The 14,982-nt window shown below is 39.8% G+C and overlaps 1 protein-coding gene across 1 annotated transcript; it reads left to right on the top strand.

The window, feature by feature from the left end:
- The first annotated feature begins 381 nt into the window (after positions 1–381).
- xpo1a (exportin 1 (CRM1 homolog, yeast) a) lies at positions 382–14,315 on the top strand. Its single transcript, XM_065295202.2, has 24 exons — positions 382–928; positions 1,463–1,592; positions 1,672–1,773; positions 2,735–2,807; positions 3,258–3,319; positions 3,639–3,683; positions 3,770–3,951; positions 4,455–4,503; positions 4,589–4,708; positions 5,134–5,262; positions 5,445–5,603; positions 5,692–5,889; positions 10,124–10,262; positions 10,518–10,699; positions 10,805–10,961; positions 11,092–11,390; positions 11,534–11,717; positions 11,800–11,906; positions 11,988–12,182; positions 12,280–12,448; positions 12,715–12,849; positions 12,947–13,106; positions 13,181–13,277; positions 13,364–14,315. The coding sequence occupies exons 2-24, from the start codon at positions 1,467–1,469 to the stop codon at positions 13,508–13,510; spliced, it is 3,216 nt and encodes a 1,071-aa protein (XP_065151274.1). The 5' UTR covers positions 382–928; positions 1,463–1,466; the 3' UTR covers positions 13,511–14,315.
- The last annotated feature ends 667 nt before the right edge of the window (positions 14,316–14,982 follow it).

Below are 14,982 nucleotides of genomic sequence, written 5' to 3'. Positions count from 1 at the left end.
GTTTCTTTTAGTTATAAAATATAAATACAAGCATATTAAAACGTTTTAAACACGAGGTACGGTCTAAAAATACACACCACGGTCAGTTACTGTTTGTACATCGCAGGCAAAGTCTCAGTAATTTTCCACACTCCACGCGCGGTCCAACCCACATCACGCTGCGATGAAAAACCCGCCTCATACATGAAACCAAGGGCAAACGACGCGATGGGAGGACTTAACGCTGACCGACAGCGACACCGTCCAATCCCATACAAGAAAAGCACCAGACGCTCCCTCTCCAGCCAATCAGCTGCGGAGGAGGGCGTGTTCGCAGTCCGAATTTTACGCGGCGCTACGGCCTGAAAACTAAACCGAGATGGAATACACCAGTCTGAACCGGTTTCAACCAGTCTTGCGTGTGATGCATAAGACTGGAGAAGAGCTGGGTCACAGACCTCACGCAGATATCTGCTTTATAAACAACGTTTTTCTGTACTAGACAAACGATTAACTACCAATAAACTAACGATTGGGTTTCAAGCTGCTCTTGTGACACGGAATGAGCAGATAAAGCGAGTTTGTGGACGAGATAGATGAACCAGCACGGGCTGCTGACTGAAAAAGGACTCGGATTGAATTGCTGAAGAAAATCATTAAAATAACGACACAAATCCTTAATTTGAGGGTGTTTCATACATTCTGTGTTCTGCTTTGTAGTGTCCGCTAAGTAGTGTGCTAGCACGTTACGTTAGTTAGCCTTTGAAGTGAACTTGCTTGATGCTCGCGTTGACTTGTTTTACACACTGCTGCCGTGTGAAATGAGATAAAACATACTTTGTTACCCGAGCTTATTTCTGTTTTGATGCGCATTTTCCCGTTGCCTGTCTCTCCTAATCCAAGTTTGTATCGGTTTCATTGGCGAAATAAGGAGCATTGGTTAAAACAGGTAAGTTTAAGGGTGTGTATTCAGAATGAGTGTGGTATTTGTGTCATAAACTACTAATCAGTGAGAGAAGTGAGTTGAATGAAGTGCTAGTTTGCTGCTGGTGGTGCGCAAAAACGAAACGAGTTTTGTCACTCACCGCGCGCCGTTACTGTATTTGCTGGCTCACGTGCAGCTCTCGTTAAAGTAGTTTCATCTTTGTGTATTTTATATTTATTCAGTAACGCGTCTGCTTGCATGTCCAATGCTTTACTCGTAGTAAAAACACGCACAGCGTAATAATAAATAAAAAAAGACGCTTTTAAAAGTGAGTTAAGCAATAAATGTGTTTTCCTTCACTATCAATTCATGCTTAAATATTGTGTTTTAAGCCACGTGTTATGAGCCATTGATTCATTAATGGTATCAAAGTCACCTCAGTGTTTCAAATTTCCCCCCAGATTACATTGGATGCAAATCAAAATGTGTTGGGATAAAAATAACTGATGTGATATTTGCTAAAACTGTGTTCACTATCCCCTCAACCCCTTCCTGCAGCTCTATGCCGGCAGATATGACCATGTTGGCGGATCACACAGCACGACAGCTGCTAGATTTCAGTCAGAAGTTAGACATCAACCTGCTGGACAATGTCGTCAACTCCATGTACTATGATGTCGGATCTCAGGTAAGCATTTGTTTACCATCACTGAGACACTTCTGAACATCTATAGACAGGTGTGTCAAAAAGTTATCTTTTATTTTAGCAAAGACTGGCACAAGAAGTCCTCACCAACCTGAAGGATCACCCAGATGCCTGGACCAGAGTTGACACTATATTGGAGTTCTCCCAGAACATGAAAACCAAGGTATGCCAACATTGGTGTATATGTGTTAATGCATAATGCCAAGCAAACATGCATTTAGGGCTACCACTGAGAGGAAATATATTTTCTAAACCGATAGAAAGCTCTGGCCAATCAGGCAATGACTTTGGAGGCAGCGTTTGTTATAAAGCAAATTATAAAGCGTTTTTACGACAACCACCTATCACGTATTTATAAAAGAACAGTACATTTTTTTGCTAGAAATGCATTCAAAAGTTTTGAACGTTTCTCGCCCACCATTTTGTTTTTCGAGCTTGATGCTGCAAGACCAATTGCCTTCGTCATGCACGCACACGCATAGCATTGTTGGACATGATAGGCAGTGAAGGATACGTATATGCTGCCTTTCAAAATCCATCAGGGTTGTGTTCAGCCCCGACAAAAACGTTTTTAGACAGAAATGGTGGCGCGTGAACACCCCGTTCTGATGACGCAAGAGCTTCTATGGCAGCTGAGAAAGCAATTCTTTGTGTTTTTTATGTTTTCGGAGCCTGATGAAATCATTCAAATACGTGTTTAATACTGTAAAATACGCTCAATGTTACAGTCACTTCCAGAATTAAAGAGAACATTCCAACTTGGACCCATTGTGCAAGCTGTCTCTTTAGTACCACATGGTTTATTTACATGTTGCTGCTGATTGGGCTAACAGTTTTAACACACCCACCAAATAAGAGAAAACGTATCTCAAACCCGTTCCAGGAAACATGTAGTTCAAAACCGTAGCAAAATGTTGCACACCGGTTTGCCCCAGATGAAGGTAGACAGGAAGTAAAGCAAGCGTTGGATTCGGACGTTCCTTGATGCCTCCCTGTCTTGGAATGCAGTCTCCGAAGGCAGCATTTTATAGCTTTTGGACACTGACAAAATCTCTTGCATTAAGCAAATGGATAATTTATTCTGCTGATGTTCGATTTTAACATAATTGCTTTTTGCATTGCAGTACTACGCTCTTCAGATACTGGAGACTGTGATCAAAACGCGCTGGAAAATTCTTCCACGTAATCAATGTGAAGGTGAGCGACACTTTGGTGTAAGAATAATTTAAAGCGAAATAAAAATGAAACTAGTCCTCATTCTTTATGAGTTCTAAAGAGTTAAGAACATTTTATTTAAATTAGATTAACATTTTATTAAAATTAAAATTATTTTAATTTAAAGTGTCTATTATTTCAAATGCATACATGAGAACTCTTTGGGGTGGTTTCCTGGACAGGGCTTATTCTAATCCCAGACTAAAATGCATGTTTGAGCTGCCTTCATTTAAAACAATCGTGCACTGACATATCTTAACATATAGTCCTGGATTAATCTAAACCCTGTCCGGGAAACCCCTTTAAGTACTGTTTTTACGACCTAAAATCCAGGAATATGTTTTGTGACTTCATTTTAAAACTTGTATCGCTGTACATGCATAAAATGTATGTATTAAAGTATTTGTGCACAAATAACTTCTCTGTTCACAGGAATAAAGAAGTATGTTGTGGGGCTTATCATTAAGACTTCTTCTGATTCAAACAGCGTAGAGGTAAGACAAAACCGTAAGCCATATCTAAATTTAATAGGTTTTGGAAACGCAATTACATTTAGATGGAAAACTTTAAAAGGTTTCATTCACTTTCTCTTTCCTGAAAAATGTATGATGCATTGAAAAGTTTCTTAAAATTAAATCGTGAGGTGCCTAAAGCGTCTCACCTCTACCGTATATATTATCTGTGTCTTGCAGCTGAAAGTTTATTTAACACCCCTTCTCTCTTCCTAAAATTCACACACACATGGTCGACAAGTGACAGTGTTTTGTACAACATAAAATGGATCCATTCTCACTCATCTGTTCACTTTTACAGAAGGAGGGAGTTTACATAGCAAAGCTGAACATGATCCTGGTGCAGGTAGGCATCATATGATTAACTTTGGGCACTTTGTGACATTGTCAGACGTTGCCTCTCGTCTAAATATTTGTTGTGTTGCTGTGCAGATTCTAAAGCAGGAATGGCCGAAGCACTGGCCGACGTTCATTAGTGACATTGTGGGTGCGAGTCGTACCAGTGAGAGTCTCTGTCAAAACAACATGATCATCCTGAAGCTCCTCAGCGAGGAGGTCTTTGACTTTTCCAGTGGACAGATGACTCAGGTCAAAGCCAAACACCTGAAGGACAGGTATTACTCACCACCATTAGAAACACCTGCTACTAACATCTGTTTTGTGTAATAGGATCACCTACTAGCTTATCAATAAACCATTTCTCAACTTTCCGTAAAAATAAATCTGTAATGTATCTAGTCCTACATTCAAAACCCCTATTGATGTAATGTTAACACATGATATGAATGTTAATAGCAGTAAGATGCATTAAGTATGGAGTATAGTGTTTTTTTTTTCCTTTGCTCAAAAGCAAAGTATATATTATTTGACTTGTATTCGTGTACGTGTACGCAGACGTTTGACAAATGCGCATTGCGTGACAAAATGCAATGCATCTCCTGGGCAACATTCTCCGGTAGGCCCATGCGCGACTCTCTCATGCAATTTGCTTTTACTTGTCCAAATGTGAATGGGTCATCTCAGATGCGTGCTAATGTGTGGTGTTTATAGTAGTGTGAAAGGTTGAGATATGTGCATTTGCCTGTATTAAATATTCTTCTGTTTCTCTCTTTTTCAGCATGTGCAATGAATTTTCACAAATATTTCAGCTCTGCCAGTTTGTGATGGTACGTGACACACACATTTTTAACAGCTTAAATCTGCTTCCTCTGTACATTTTTAACACCTGTAATGTCATGCTGTGTTCACCAGGAGAATTCCCAGAATGCTCCTCTGGTCCACGCCACGTTGGAGACTCTTCTTCGTTTCCTAAACTGGATTCCACTGGGCTACATTTTTGAGACCAAACTCATCAGCACGCTAGTGTACAAGGTAACAAAACTTATAAACACTTGTGGAAGTGTCCTTTCCTTACATTATCAAGTATAAATATAAAACCAAATATTAAGTACGTCATCATTAACATTATTTAGTTCAGGTCTGCAGTGACTTTGAAAAAAAGCTTTCTGTATCAAACTTGATTTAGGATCTGTGCTCTTGAGCCAACAATTAACAACCCCAAAACTTGGGAACTGACTACCTTTAACTCCTCTGACAAAGGCGCACTTGCATTGGTTCAGCTTGCCTGTGCGTAAGAAAGAGAGGAAGATTATTTGGACTGCCGGCTGTTTGCATTTACTCTTTGCTCAAAGCTTTGTGTCCAAGCTGGTGGTCCTACAAATATAATCAAATAAATGTGCAGGTCTATAGAAGAAATGTAACCTGTATTTAACACCCGTCTTTGTTTTCTCCTGCAGTTTCTTAACGTTCCTATGTTCAGGAACGTGACTCTGAAGTGTCTGACGGAGATTGCGGGGGTCAGCGTCAGTCAGTATGAGGAGCAATTTGTCAGCCTGTTTACCCTTACCATGGTGCAGCTCAAACAGGTACGCAGACTCTGATCTGGTGTAAAGTCGTCACGGGGTTGAATCTAAAAATTTAATTCAATTTTTATTAATTTAAATTAATTTTTACTTAGGCGTAAGGCAAGATTGAGAATGTAAGACATTAGTGTGGTTAAAGTATTTAAATCATAGATTTTTTATTTCGCATTAACTTTAACCAACAGATGCTGCCACTCAACACAAATATTCGCCTGGCATATGCGAACGGGAAAGACGATGAGCAAAACTTCATCCAGAACCTCAGTCTGTTTCTCTGCACCTTCCTTAAAGAGCACGGACAACTTATAGAGAAGAGGCTAAACCTCAGAGAAAACCTCATGGAGGTACACACACACACAGACTTAATCGCAGAGAAAGTACCATTGAGATGTTGTTGACACACACATGAAAACGTGACTTCTGTATGTGTAGGCACTGCATTACATGTTAATGGTGTCAGAAGTGGAAGAGACTGAGATCTTCAAGATCTGTCTGGAGTATTGGAACCACCTGGCTGCTGAGCTCTACAGGGAGAGTCCATTCTCCACGTCAACCTCGCCGCTCCTCTCCACCAGCCAGCACTTTGACGTGCCGCCCCGCAGACACCTGTACCTTCCGGTGCTCTCCAAGGTTAGTCGCAGAGAATGTTTTAGGGGTGTTGAACTTGACAGGTGTATCAAATATGGTTGCTAAGGGGCGGAAAGTTTCTGGAAAATTGCTGATTAATGGGAACTTAATCTTGGGAATTTTTTTAATTTATGGGAATCATTTGGAAATGTATATTAACTATATCATATACAAATATAAATAAAAATTTGTTTAGGCATAAGCAGACATGCAAGGTAATTCAAATTTTAAAGAAAAACTGACACTCGTCAAGCCTGGATTTATTTGATCAAAAATCATTTAGAAATATGAATTGGCATGTTTTGGAAGAATGCAAGTACATGCAGGGGGTGTGGCCTCAGTGGCCCTTTGTTCTATGTGCATGTGAGGAATGTGCAAGGTAGATATTCAACTGAAATTGCATTAAATGCTGTTTTAGGGGTGCACCGAAATTTCCGTCGCCGAAAATAGCATTATCGGTTTCGGGCCGAAATAAAAAATCCAGCCGAAAATGTAAACCGAAAATGAATGTCAACCGCGCCCCTCCCATCTGTGCGGTAGCGCTTGGGTTTCACTCACGGTGATCAGTCCAGTCGTCACCCACCCCTCCCCTTCGTGCTCAAGCAGGTTTCACTCAGGGTCGAGCCGTTTGCACGCGTCTGCAAAGATTAAGCTGTCTTGATGTGTAAACTTTAGAGAGAGTCGCGTTAATGTGTCTCATACTGTAATCCATTAACGTACATTTGATTTGGCGAATAAAGCAATGAAACACAACGTAACGTTTTTATGTGGAGCGACTGTTGCGCTGTTTGAGATTCACCCTCCTTCTCTCTTTGAGCACTCGCGTTTAAGTGCCCTTGGCAGTGCACATACTAGAGAGACGCGTTTAAAAAAAAAAAAACAAGCAAACATAAAATCTCTCTGTTATTGATAGGGCACATATAAACAAAATTCTCTCCACAGTATTCTTTTTCTAATAAAAAAATGTGTTTATGTCTTAAATGTATGTATAGATTACAGTCAGATTAACCTACTTAAGTCTGTGTCATTAATGTTAATCAAACAACCCATGACAAAGAGACAAATAGCTCTAAAAATAATAATATTAATTTATTGTGTTATGATTCATTTAATTTGATTTCTGTAATGCTAATTTCAGACCTTATTATTAATGTACAACTTTGTTATTTTTTATAAATGTTTGCAATTTCTTTATTGTTTATTAGATTTTTCCCACCCGCTTTTTGCTGATCGGAAAAATAATCTGATTCTGTGCCTCAAAAACTGTAATGTGATCCGAACTGTGAGTTTTTTGATCCGTCACACACCCCTAGTTAGTACACAGTGAAAGCCATAAATGCAATTGTACTAATAATTGGCATAATAATTTCTTTCGGTGTTTCGGTTTCGGTTTTTCGGCCTTGGTTTGCTTTTTTCGGTTTCGGCCAAGAATTTTCATTTCGGTGCATCACTAGTTTTAAACAAAGATATGCTGCAAGATTTTTTAACTACATTCAATTGTCCTATTATGGGCAACTCTGTCATTTTTTTCAAATTCCCAGTTTATTCACTTTAATTCCCATATCTTCCCGTATTTTCCGGACTATAAGTCGCTCCAGAGTATAAGGCGCATCAGTCAAAAAATGTGTCATGAAGAGGAAAAAACATATTCATGAATATCAGCTGACGTCACTCACATCTCAAACTTGTCTTCCACCATTTTGAATACCTGAAGTGGTCACAAAAGGACTAGAAGCTATGCCTTCAATATGTTGTGAACATCAAAATCGCTATTTTTACAACACTTAAGAATGATCGACACAACATGATACTTTCCTCAAAGTATCACATGTGTCTCTACACGTGATCTTGAGCATTGAGAACATTGTTTGTGTACATTACATAACATTTTAAAGCCATGATCTACAGAACATCACACAAAAAACATTTTGATAACTACACCTAAAAAAATAACAAAGGTGATTCTGCCTTGGAAACTCTGGCTACAATTCAGTGTTTTTATTTAATTTGGAGATTTAGCGCATCAAAGCAGTCATGACCAAAAAAAAAAAAAAAACGACAAATGACAAATAATTTGTGTTTGTTACTGTAAATGATAAAATCTAAGCTTTATATACAATTCATTAAACATTAATTTATAACAAGAAAAACACTGAAATTTATGATTTTATAGACACTTCGCGTTATTATTTAGCATAGAAATACCTGCTTCCTTGCTTTGACTTTGATCATCTCTGTATTAACTTTAGATACAGAAAGACCTGATGATATTATTTATTTCAGGAATCTCTTTGCTATCATTTGAAAGTGAACACCGAACTTAATATTAAATCACAAGAAAGACATGTGTAGAGGTTTGGTGCAGATATTTTCCGTTTCCGCACCGAAATTTAAAGAAACGGTGTACCTGTTTTGTAGTTTAACTTTTGACAAGATAACCAGTCTGTTTCTAATACATTTTAAAAACTTATACCCGTCGAAAAACATCCGTTTTTTAATGTTTAGTTTGATGAACTCCTAAATATGAAACGCAGAGCACCTAGCCCGTTCGGCTAAATTGCATGCGCAAGCATGGCCAGCACGCAATAGCGCAACATCGATACAACGAAAAGCAATCCAAAATTTACAGACTTAAATTAGATCAGAATTTACGTTTATTATAAATACAATTTTTTTATAAAATAAGGTCAGAAGTAACAAAGTGCAGAACAAATAGCCTATGCAAAATGCCTCAAGTGCACGGAAACAAAACACAAGCCAAATAGATAAATCAGATAACCCAGAGTGATTTATAAATAAAATAAAGAAATTATTAAAAGAACGAAAGTATAGCCAGAATTGCCAGCTTTGTCTTTTAAATGTAGAAACAAAGAGGCAATGGTTTATAAACAAAGAAACCTCTTATGGACGTGTAGACCGTTCACAGAGGTTGTTGGATTTATAAACGCATTTTAAAAATATTTATTGAAAGCTGCTACTTCACATATTATTCGCAGCATTATAATAATATGCTATATATTAATATATTTGGAGAACGCTGTTATATGTGAAATCAGATAATGTGCACCCATACGGCCAAAATTTAATGATGTGGAGCAGTGTTAGCAACGTCGGCTATGGTTGTTGTTTATCTTATTGTTCTTGCCTACTTCAATGCAGAATTATGACGTTTGTAGCGTATCAGAGACGTATGGGTCGGATCCATGTGCCCTGGCCGTTCAGACGAAGGTCGCATTTCAAAAGATCGGATACGTATCGGATTCAGGACCACATACCCAAGTAGCCTGGGTCACATTTGAAAAGATCGGATCTGTGTCGTTCAGACTGTCATGAAAAGATCAGATTCAGGTCGCATAGGGGCAAAAAAATCAGAATTGGGTCGTTTCAGACTGCAGTATATGAACGTAGCCTTAGTGTTGTAAAATAGTGGTAGTTCGGTAACAGCGGACAGCAGCTGGAAGAACGCCTCAGGAATCGAGTAGGCATCACATCCTAACCAAGATGTTGTTTTTTTAAAGTAGCGTTTCTTTTCATGACAGTTGAGATACGAAATATGGTCTTTCGTAGCAATTTTCTGTATCTGTAAATATCATAGACAGTAAAATATAAGAAATTCGTAAATCGTAGCAAGCTATCCAATGCTTGTCAGTAGCCGACTGGTACTCGGTAGGTACTCAAGATGGCGGCAGGCAACTGGAATGATGTAAAAGGTCACATGACTGATATTGATGAATATAAGTTGCCCTGGACTGCGTTGCATTTATTTAGAAAATTATTTTACAAAATCCAAGCCCAAAAACAGACATTTAATCTGGAAAGGCAAGTTATTTAACTCAACAATAGCACACAGAACAACAGGCTGAATAGTTGTCCATACATGTTAACCCAACACAGCATTGGTTAATCAGCTAACGTAAAATAGCATACAATACAGAATAGCATACAGGCTGAATTGGTGTCTGCAGCATATAGCGCCCTCTCGTGACCGTAGACGGTAGTGTTTTCTCTTGGTCCATGTTAGTCAGTATGAATTAATTTTGACATATAAGTGGCACCTGACTATAAGTCACAGGACCGGCCAAACTATGAAAAAAGTGTGACTTATAGTCTGGAAAATACGGTAATTCCCATGGAAATTTTCGAGCCTTGAATTTTGCAACCCTAGTCTCAAATCTGTGGGAACAGAATCAACACAGGCCTATTTTTCTGACACTGGATGCGTGTTTGACCCGTTTAGGTACGTCTGCTGATGGTGAGTCGCATGGCCAAACCAGAGGAGGTTCTGGTGGTGGAGAATGACCAGGGCGAGGTGGTGAGAGAGTTCATGAAAGACACCGACTCCATCAATCTCTACAAGAACATGAGGGAGACTTTGGGTAATCACCATAGGCACATTCATCTACCTTAGGTGTTTCCAGGACGGGTTTTATCCTAGTCTCAGATTAAAATGCATGTTTGAGTAGCCCTAATTTAAAAACAACTTTCACTGAAATATCTTAACATATATCAGTGCCATTGTTTTGTTTACACCAGTATTGTTTTTTGTAAGGTATGTTTGTAATCCTAGTCCTGGATTAAACCTTACCCCTAGATGTTTTAGATCTAATTGTTCTTTCTCTTTTTTTTCCCAGTCTATTTGACTCATCTGGATTATGCTGATACAGAGAGGATAATGACCGAGAAGCTTCATAATCAAGTGAATGGTACCGAGTGGTCATGGAGGAACCTGAACATGCTTTGCTGGGCCATTGGCTCCATCAGTGGTGCCATGCATGAGGAGGATGAGAAGAGATTCCTCGTCACAGTCATTAAGGTCTTTATTCATCGTTTATGTAGCGTCCTCAAAGTACACACTAGTCTGTTGTCGTACAGATGTTTGTGAATCCCATTCTCTGATTGGTGTTTGTCTCTGCTTCAGGATCTGCTGGGTTTGTGTGAACAAAAAAGGGGGAAAGACAACAAGGCCATTATCGCGTCCAACATCATGTACATTGTTGGCCAGTACCCACGATTCCTCAGGGCCCACTGGAAGTTCCTCAAGACCGTTGTTAACAAGCTCTTTGAGTTCATGCATGGTGAGGAAAAGCACTGTTGGTGCTTTTGTTTGGGGCTGCTGAACCCCAAAATGTCTGTGCATGTAAATGTTTAAAGCATTTTCCCTTCTCTGTAAATTTGGTATTAATCAGATAGTGTTTCCTGTTTCAGAGACCCATGATGGTGTGCAAGACATGGCGTGTGATACGTTCATCAAGATCGCTCAGAAATGCAGGAGGCATTTCGTGCAGGTGCAGGTGGGCGAGGTGATGCCCTTCATTGATGAGATCCTCAACAACATCAACACCATCATCTGTGACCTGCAGCCGCAGCAGGTACACACGTTTTACGAGGCTGTGGGCTACATGATCGGAGCGCAGACGGACCAGACCGTGCAGGAGCACCTGATAGAGAAATACATGCTCCTTCCCAACCAGGTGTGGGACAGCATCATTCAACAGGCCACTAAGGTAAGCATCATGTATTATCTTTAGTAGACAGAAAGGGGTGAGTTTTTACACCTCACAAGATCAGTCAAGGTGGGGGTCGCATGGACAGGGCTAATTTTAGTGTTTTTATAGGGGTGCTAATATTGATGTGCTGCTTTTGTCAGAATGTGGACATCCTGAAAGACGCTGAAACCGTGCGTCAGCTGGGCAGCATCCTGAAGACCAACGTGAGGGCGTGTAAGGCTGTGGGCCACCCGTTTGTCTTGCAGCTGGGCCGCATTTATCTGGACATGCTTAATGTGTACAAGTGCCTGAGCGAGAATATATCATCTGCCGTCCAGACCAACGGTAAGACATGCGCGACATAACATCTGACTTGTGTCTGGCATAATAATGCGTCAAATTGAAACCAATTTCGTTTCGCCTGCAGGTGAGATGGTGACCAAGCAGCCTCTGATCAGGAGCATGCGAACGGTGAAGAGAGAAACTCTGAAACTTATTTCTGGATGGGTCAGCCGTTCCAATGACCCTCAAATGGTTAGTTCTGCTGATTCCAGATCAGGTAGTGCAAGCCATGAATAAAAATGCAAGATATTAAATATTTTTTTGTGTTCTCAGGTCGGAGAGAACTTTGTTCCACCTTTGCTGGAGGCGGTTCTCATTGATTACCAAAGAAATGTCCCTGCTGCACGGGAACCAGAGGTACTCAGCACCATGGCAACCATCGTCAATAAGCTCGGAAGTCATATAACAGCCGAGATTCCCAAAATCTTCGATGCTGTGTTTGAGTGCACCCTCGACATGATCAATAAGGTTAGACATTCATCATATATAACTTCCTGTGTATATTAATGATTCAATGTGAATCACTGTGACTGATCTGTGATATCTTATTTTTTCTCTCTCGTAGAACTTTGAGGAGTACCCTGAGCACAGGACGCATTTCTTCTACCTGCTCCAGGCCGTCACCTCTCAATGTTTCCCAGCTTACCTGTCCATCCCACCTGCACAGTTCAAACTAGTCCTGGACTCCATCATCTGGGCCTTCAAACACACCATGAGGAATGTAGCCGACACAGGTGGGCGGAGAGATTAGTGTTAGGTTTAAAGCATGTGTACGTTAATGCATCTAGCCAAGCATAAATTTGTGCATTTTTGTGTTCTAAAAAGTAAAAAGTACAATGCCATGACAACATTCAGTGAATATTTTCAACATGTCGTAACAGGAGTGCATTGGCAAAGTATTTGCGTTTGCATACTTGCGTAGACAACATTTTTGTCCTTGCATTTCAACTCAAACTCGAAAGTCATGAATTAAAACCGGTCACTGTCTTTGTGTCTCCAGGGCTTCAGATCCTGTTCACCATGCTGCAGAATATCGCACAGGAAGAGACGGCCGCCCAAAGCTTTTATCAGACGTACTTTTGCGACATCCTGCAGCACATCTTCTCTGTTGTCACGGATACATCTCACACGGCCGGTCAGTTGCTATGCAAAGCGACCGTCGCACATTCACACTGTATTCAATTAGTTTATTGGCTGTATAATTGCTGATTTAAATTGTTTATGATGGACAGGTTTGACTATGCACGCATCCATCCTCGCCTACATGTTCAACCTGGTGGAGGAGGGTAAAATCAGCGTAGCTCTGAACACCAGCACCACCGTCAACAATCAAGTCTACGTGCAGGAGTTCGTGGCCAACCTGCTCAAGACGGCCTTCCCGCATCTACAAGAGTAAGCCCTTATAGAAAAGCACATGGATGTGTGGCTGTTCATACAGATGTTAATGTTTGGTGTTTTGTTTTTAGCGCCCAGGTAAAGGTGTTTGTCACAGGTCTCTTCAGCTTGAATCAGGACATTCCTGCATTTAAAGAGCACCTCAGGGACTTCCTAGTGCAGATCAAGGTATGACACTTCCCTCAGGATTTCACATTGTTTGGATAGAAACTACATGAATCAAAACTAAAAGCTGGTGTTTTTTCTGATTGCAGGAATTTGCGGGCGAGGACTCCACAGATTTGTTTTTGGAGGAGAGGGAAACTGCTCTGCGTCAGGCTCAGGAAGAGAAGCACAAACTCCAGATGTCCGTTCCTGGAATTCTCAATCCCCACGAGCTCCCGGAGGAGATGTGCGAATAAACGCCTGTACAGTTTAATGCTCTTGAACGAAATTTGTGTGTGCGCGCGCGTGTGTATAGAGGTTCAATGAGGGAAACAAGAAAGATGAATCTAAGTGGTGGATGTTTGTCGACCAAATCGATGCCAATGTGTGAAAGAACAATGTCAGTCGTTAGCCTCGCTCCATTCAGTCCCCATTCTCGGGTTTTATATAGAAGAAACAGTTTCGGTGTATCTCTTGTATATCAATTCACTGAAAATCATTCATCTCTGTTTCTGTTTGGTATTTTGCTTTTCTGTTTAACAGCTCATGACGAATCAAACATTTTAATGCCCTTGACCTTTTCATCTATTTGTGAATATGTAATATACGGTAAGACAGGCCAATGAATACAGACCATTGCTGCACAGGAGGAGAGAGTTTCTGGGATAGGGCCTTGTTGAGCTGTGCGGCAGCATGGCTCGTATGTGCTACAGCAAACGAATGTGATGGTTTCGGATGAGTAGCTGTAATGATCTTCTGTTCTTTCTGGGGGATTTTGTAGTGCGTAATTTTTTTTCTTCGGTTGCAGTATTTGTGAAAGAGCAAAGTTCATGCTATAGAGTATTTTTTTTGCATAACAATGGAAGGGTCTGTTCATATCCTATTTGTAAAGCTGTGTATTAGTACTATGGAAACAAAGTTGGTTATTTTTACAAAGCGTTTGTTTGTTTGTTTGTTTTTTTTAATCATATAGGACTCATTTAACTTAAGAACCTTGTCAATTGTGCACATTCTAAGGACTGTATATTTCTGTAAATATACAATTGAACCTTTTTGCATTAATTTTGTGTCATTCATTATCCAATTTAGATTTGCTGCTTTGATTTAACGCTTTATTCTCGTGGTCATGAAAAATTTCTCTTTTAGTTTTGCTCGGTTGTAAAACTATTAGTCTGTATATATGCCAGTTTATACCATGCTTGAATGCTTTATTCTGATTGGTTGAGAAATGTTCCATGAGTGCTTTGCGTCGTGCCGCATTACCACCTTGGGTGTGCATTTTCTTCTTATAATTCAACAGGTAGTCGTCAATTATTCCTTACATTACATTTTGTCATTTTAGGTTTTATTTAAAATAATAATATTCAAAGATATTAAGTTGAAATTTAAAGGGGACATTTCACAACATTTTAAAGATGTAAAATAAATCGTTGGTGTCCCCAGAGTACATATGTGAAGTTCTAGCTTTAAACACCATATAGATTTTTATTATTATAATATCATTTATTATAACATGTTAAAATTGACACTTTGTAGGTGTGACCAAAAATGTGCTGTTTTGGGTGTGTCCTTTAAAATGCACATGAGCTGATCTCTGCACTAAATGGCAATGCCGTTGTTGGATAGTGCAGATTAAAGAGCGGTATTATCCCCTTCTGACATCACAAGGGGAGCCAGATTTCAATTACATTTTTTTTCAAATGCTTGCATTGAATGGTTTACGTAAACT

Source organism: Paramisgurnus dabryanus, chromosome 4 (genome assembly GCF_030506205.2).
Source record: "Paramisgurnus dabryanus chromosome 4, PD_genome_1.1, whole genome shotgun sequence".
NCBI classification, from domain to species: Eukaryota; Metazoa; Chordata; class Actinopteri; order Cypriniformes; family Cobitidae; genus Paramisgurnus; species Paramisgurnus dabryanus.
Note: the sequence above shows the minus strand (reverse complement) of the source record. Positions and strands in the feature narration are given on the sequence as shown.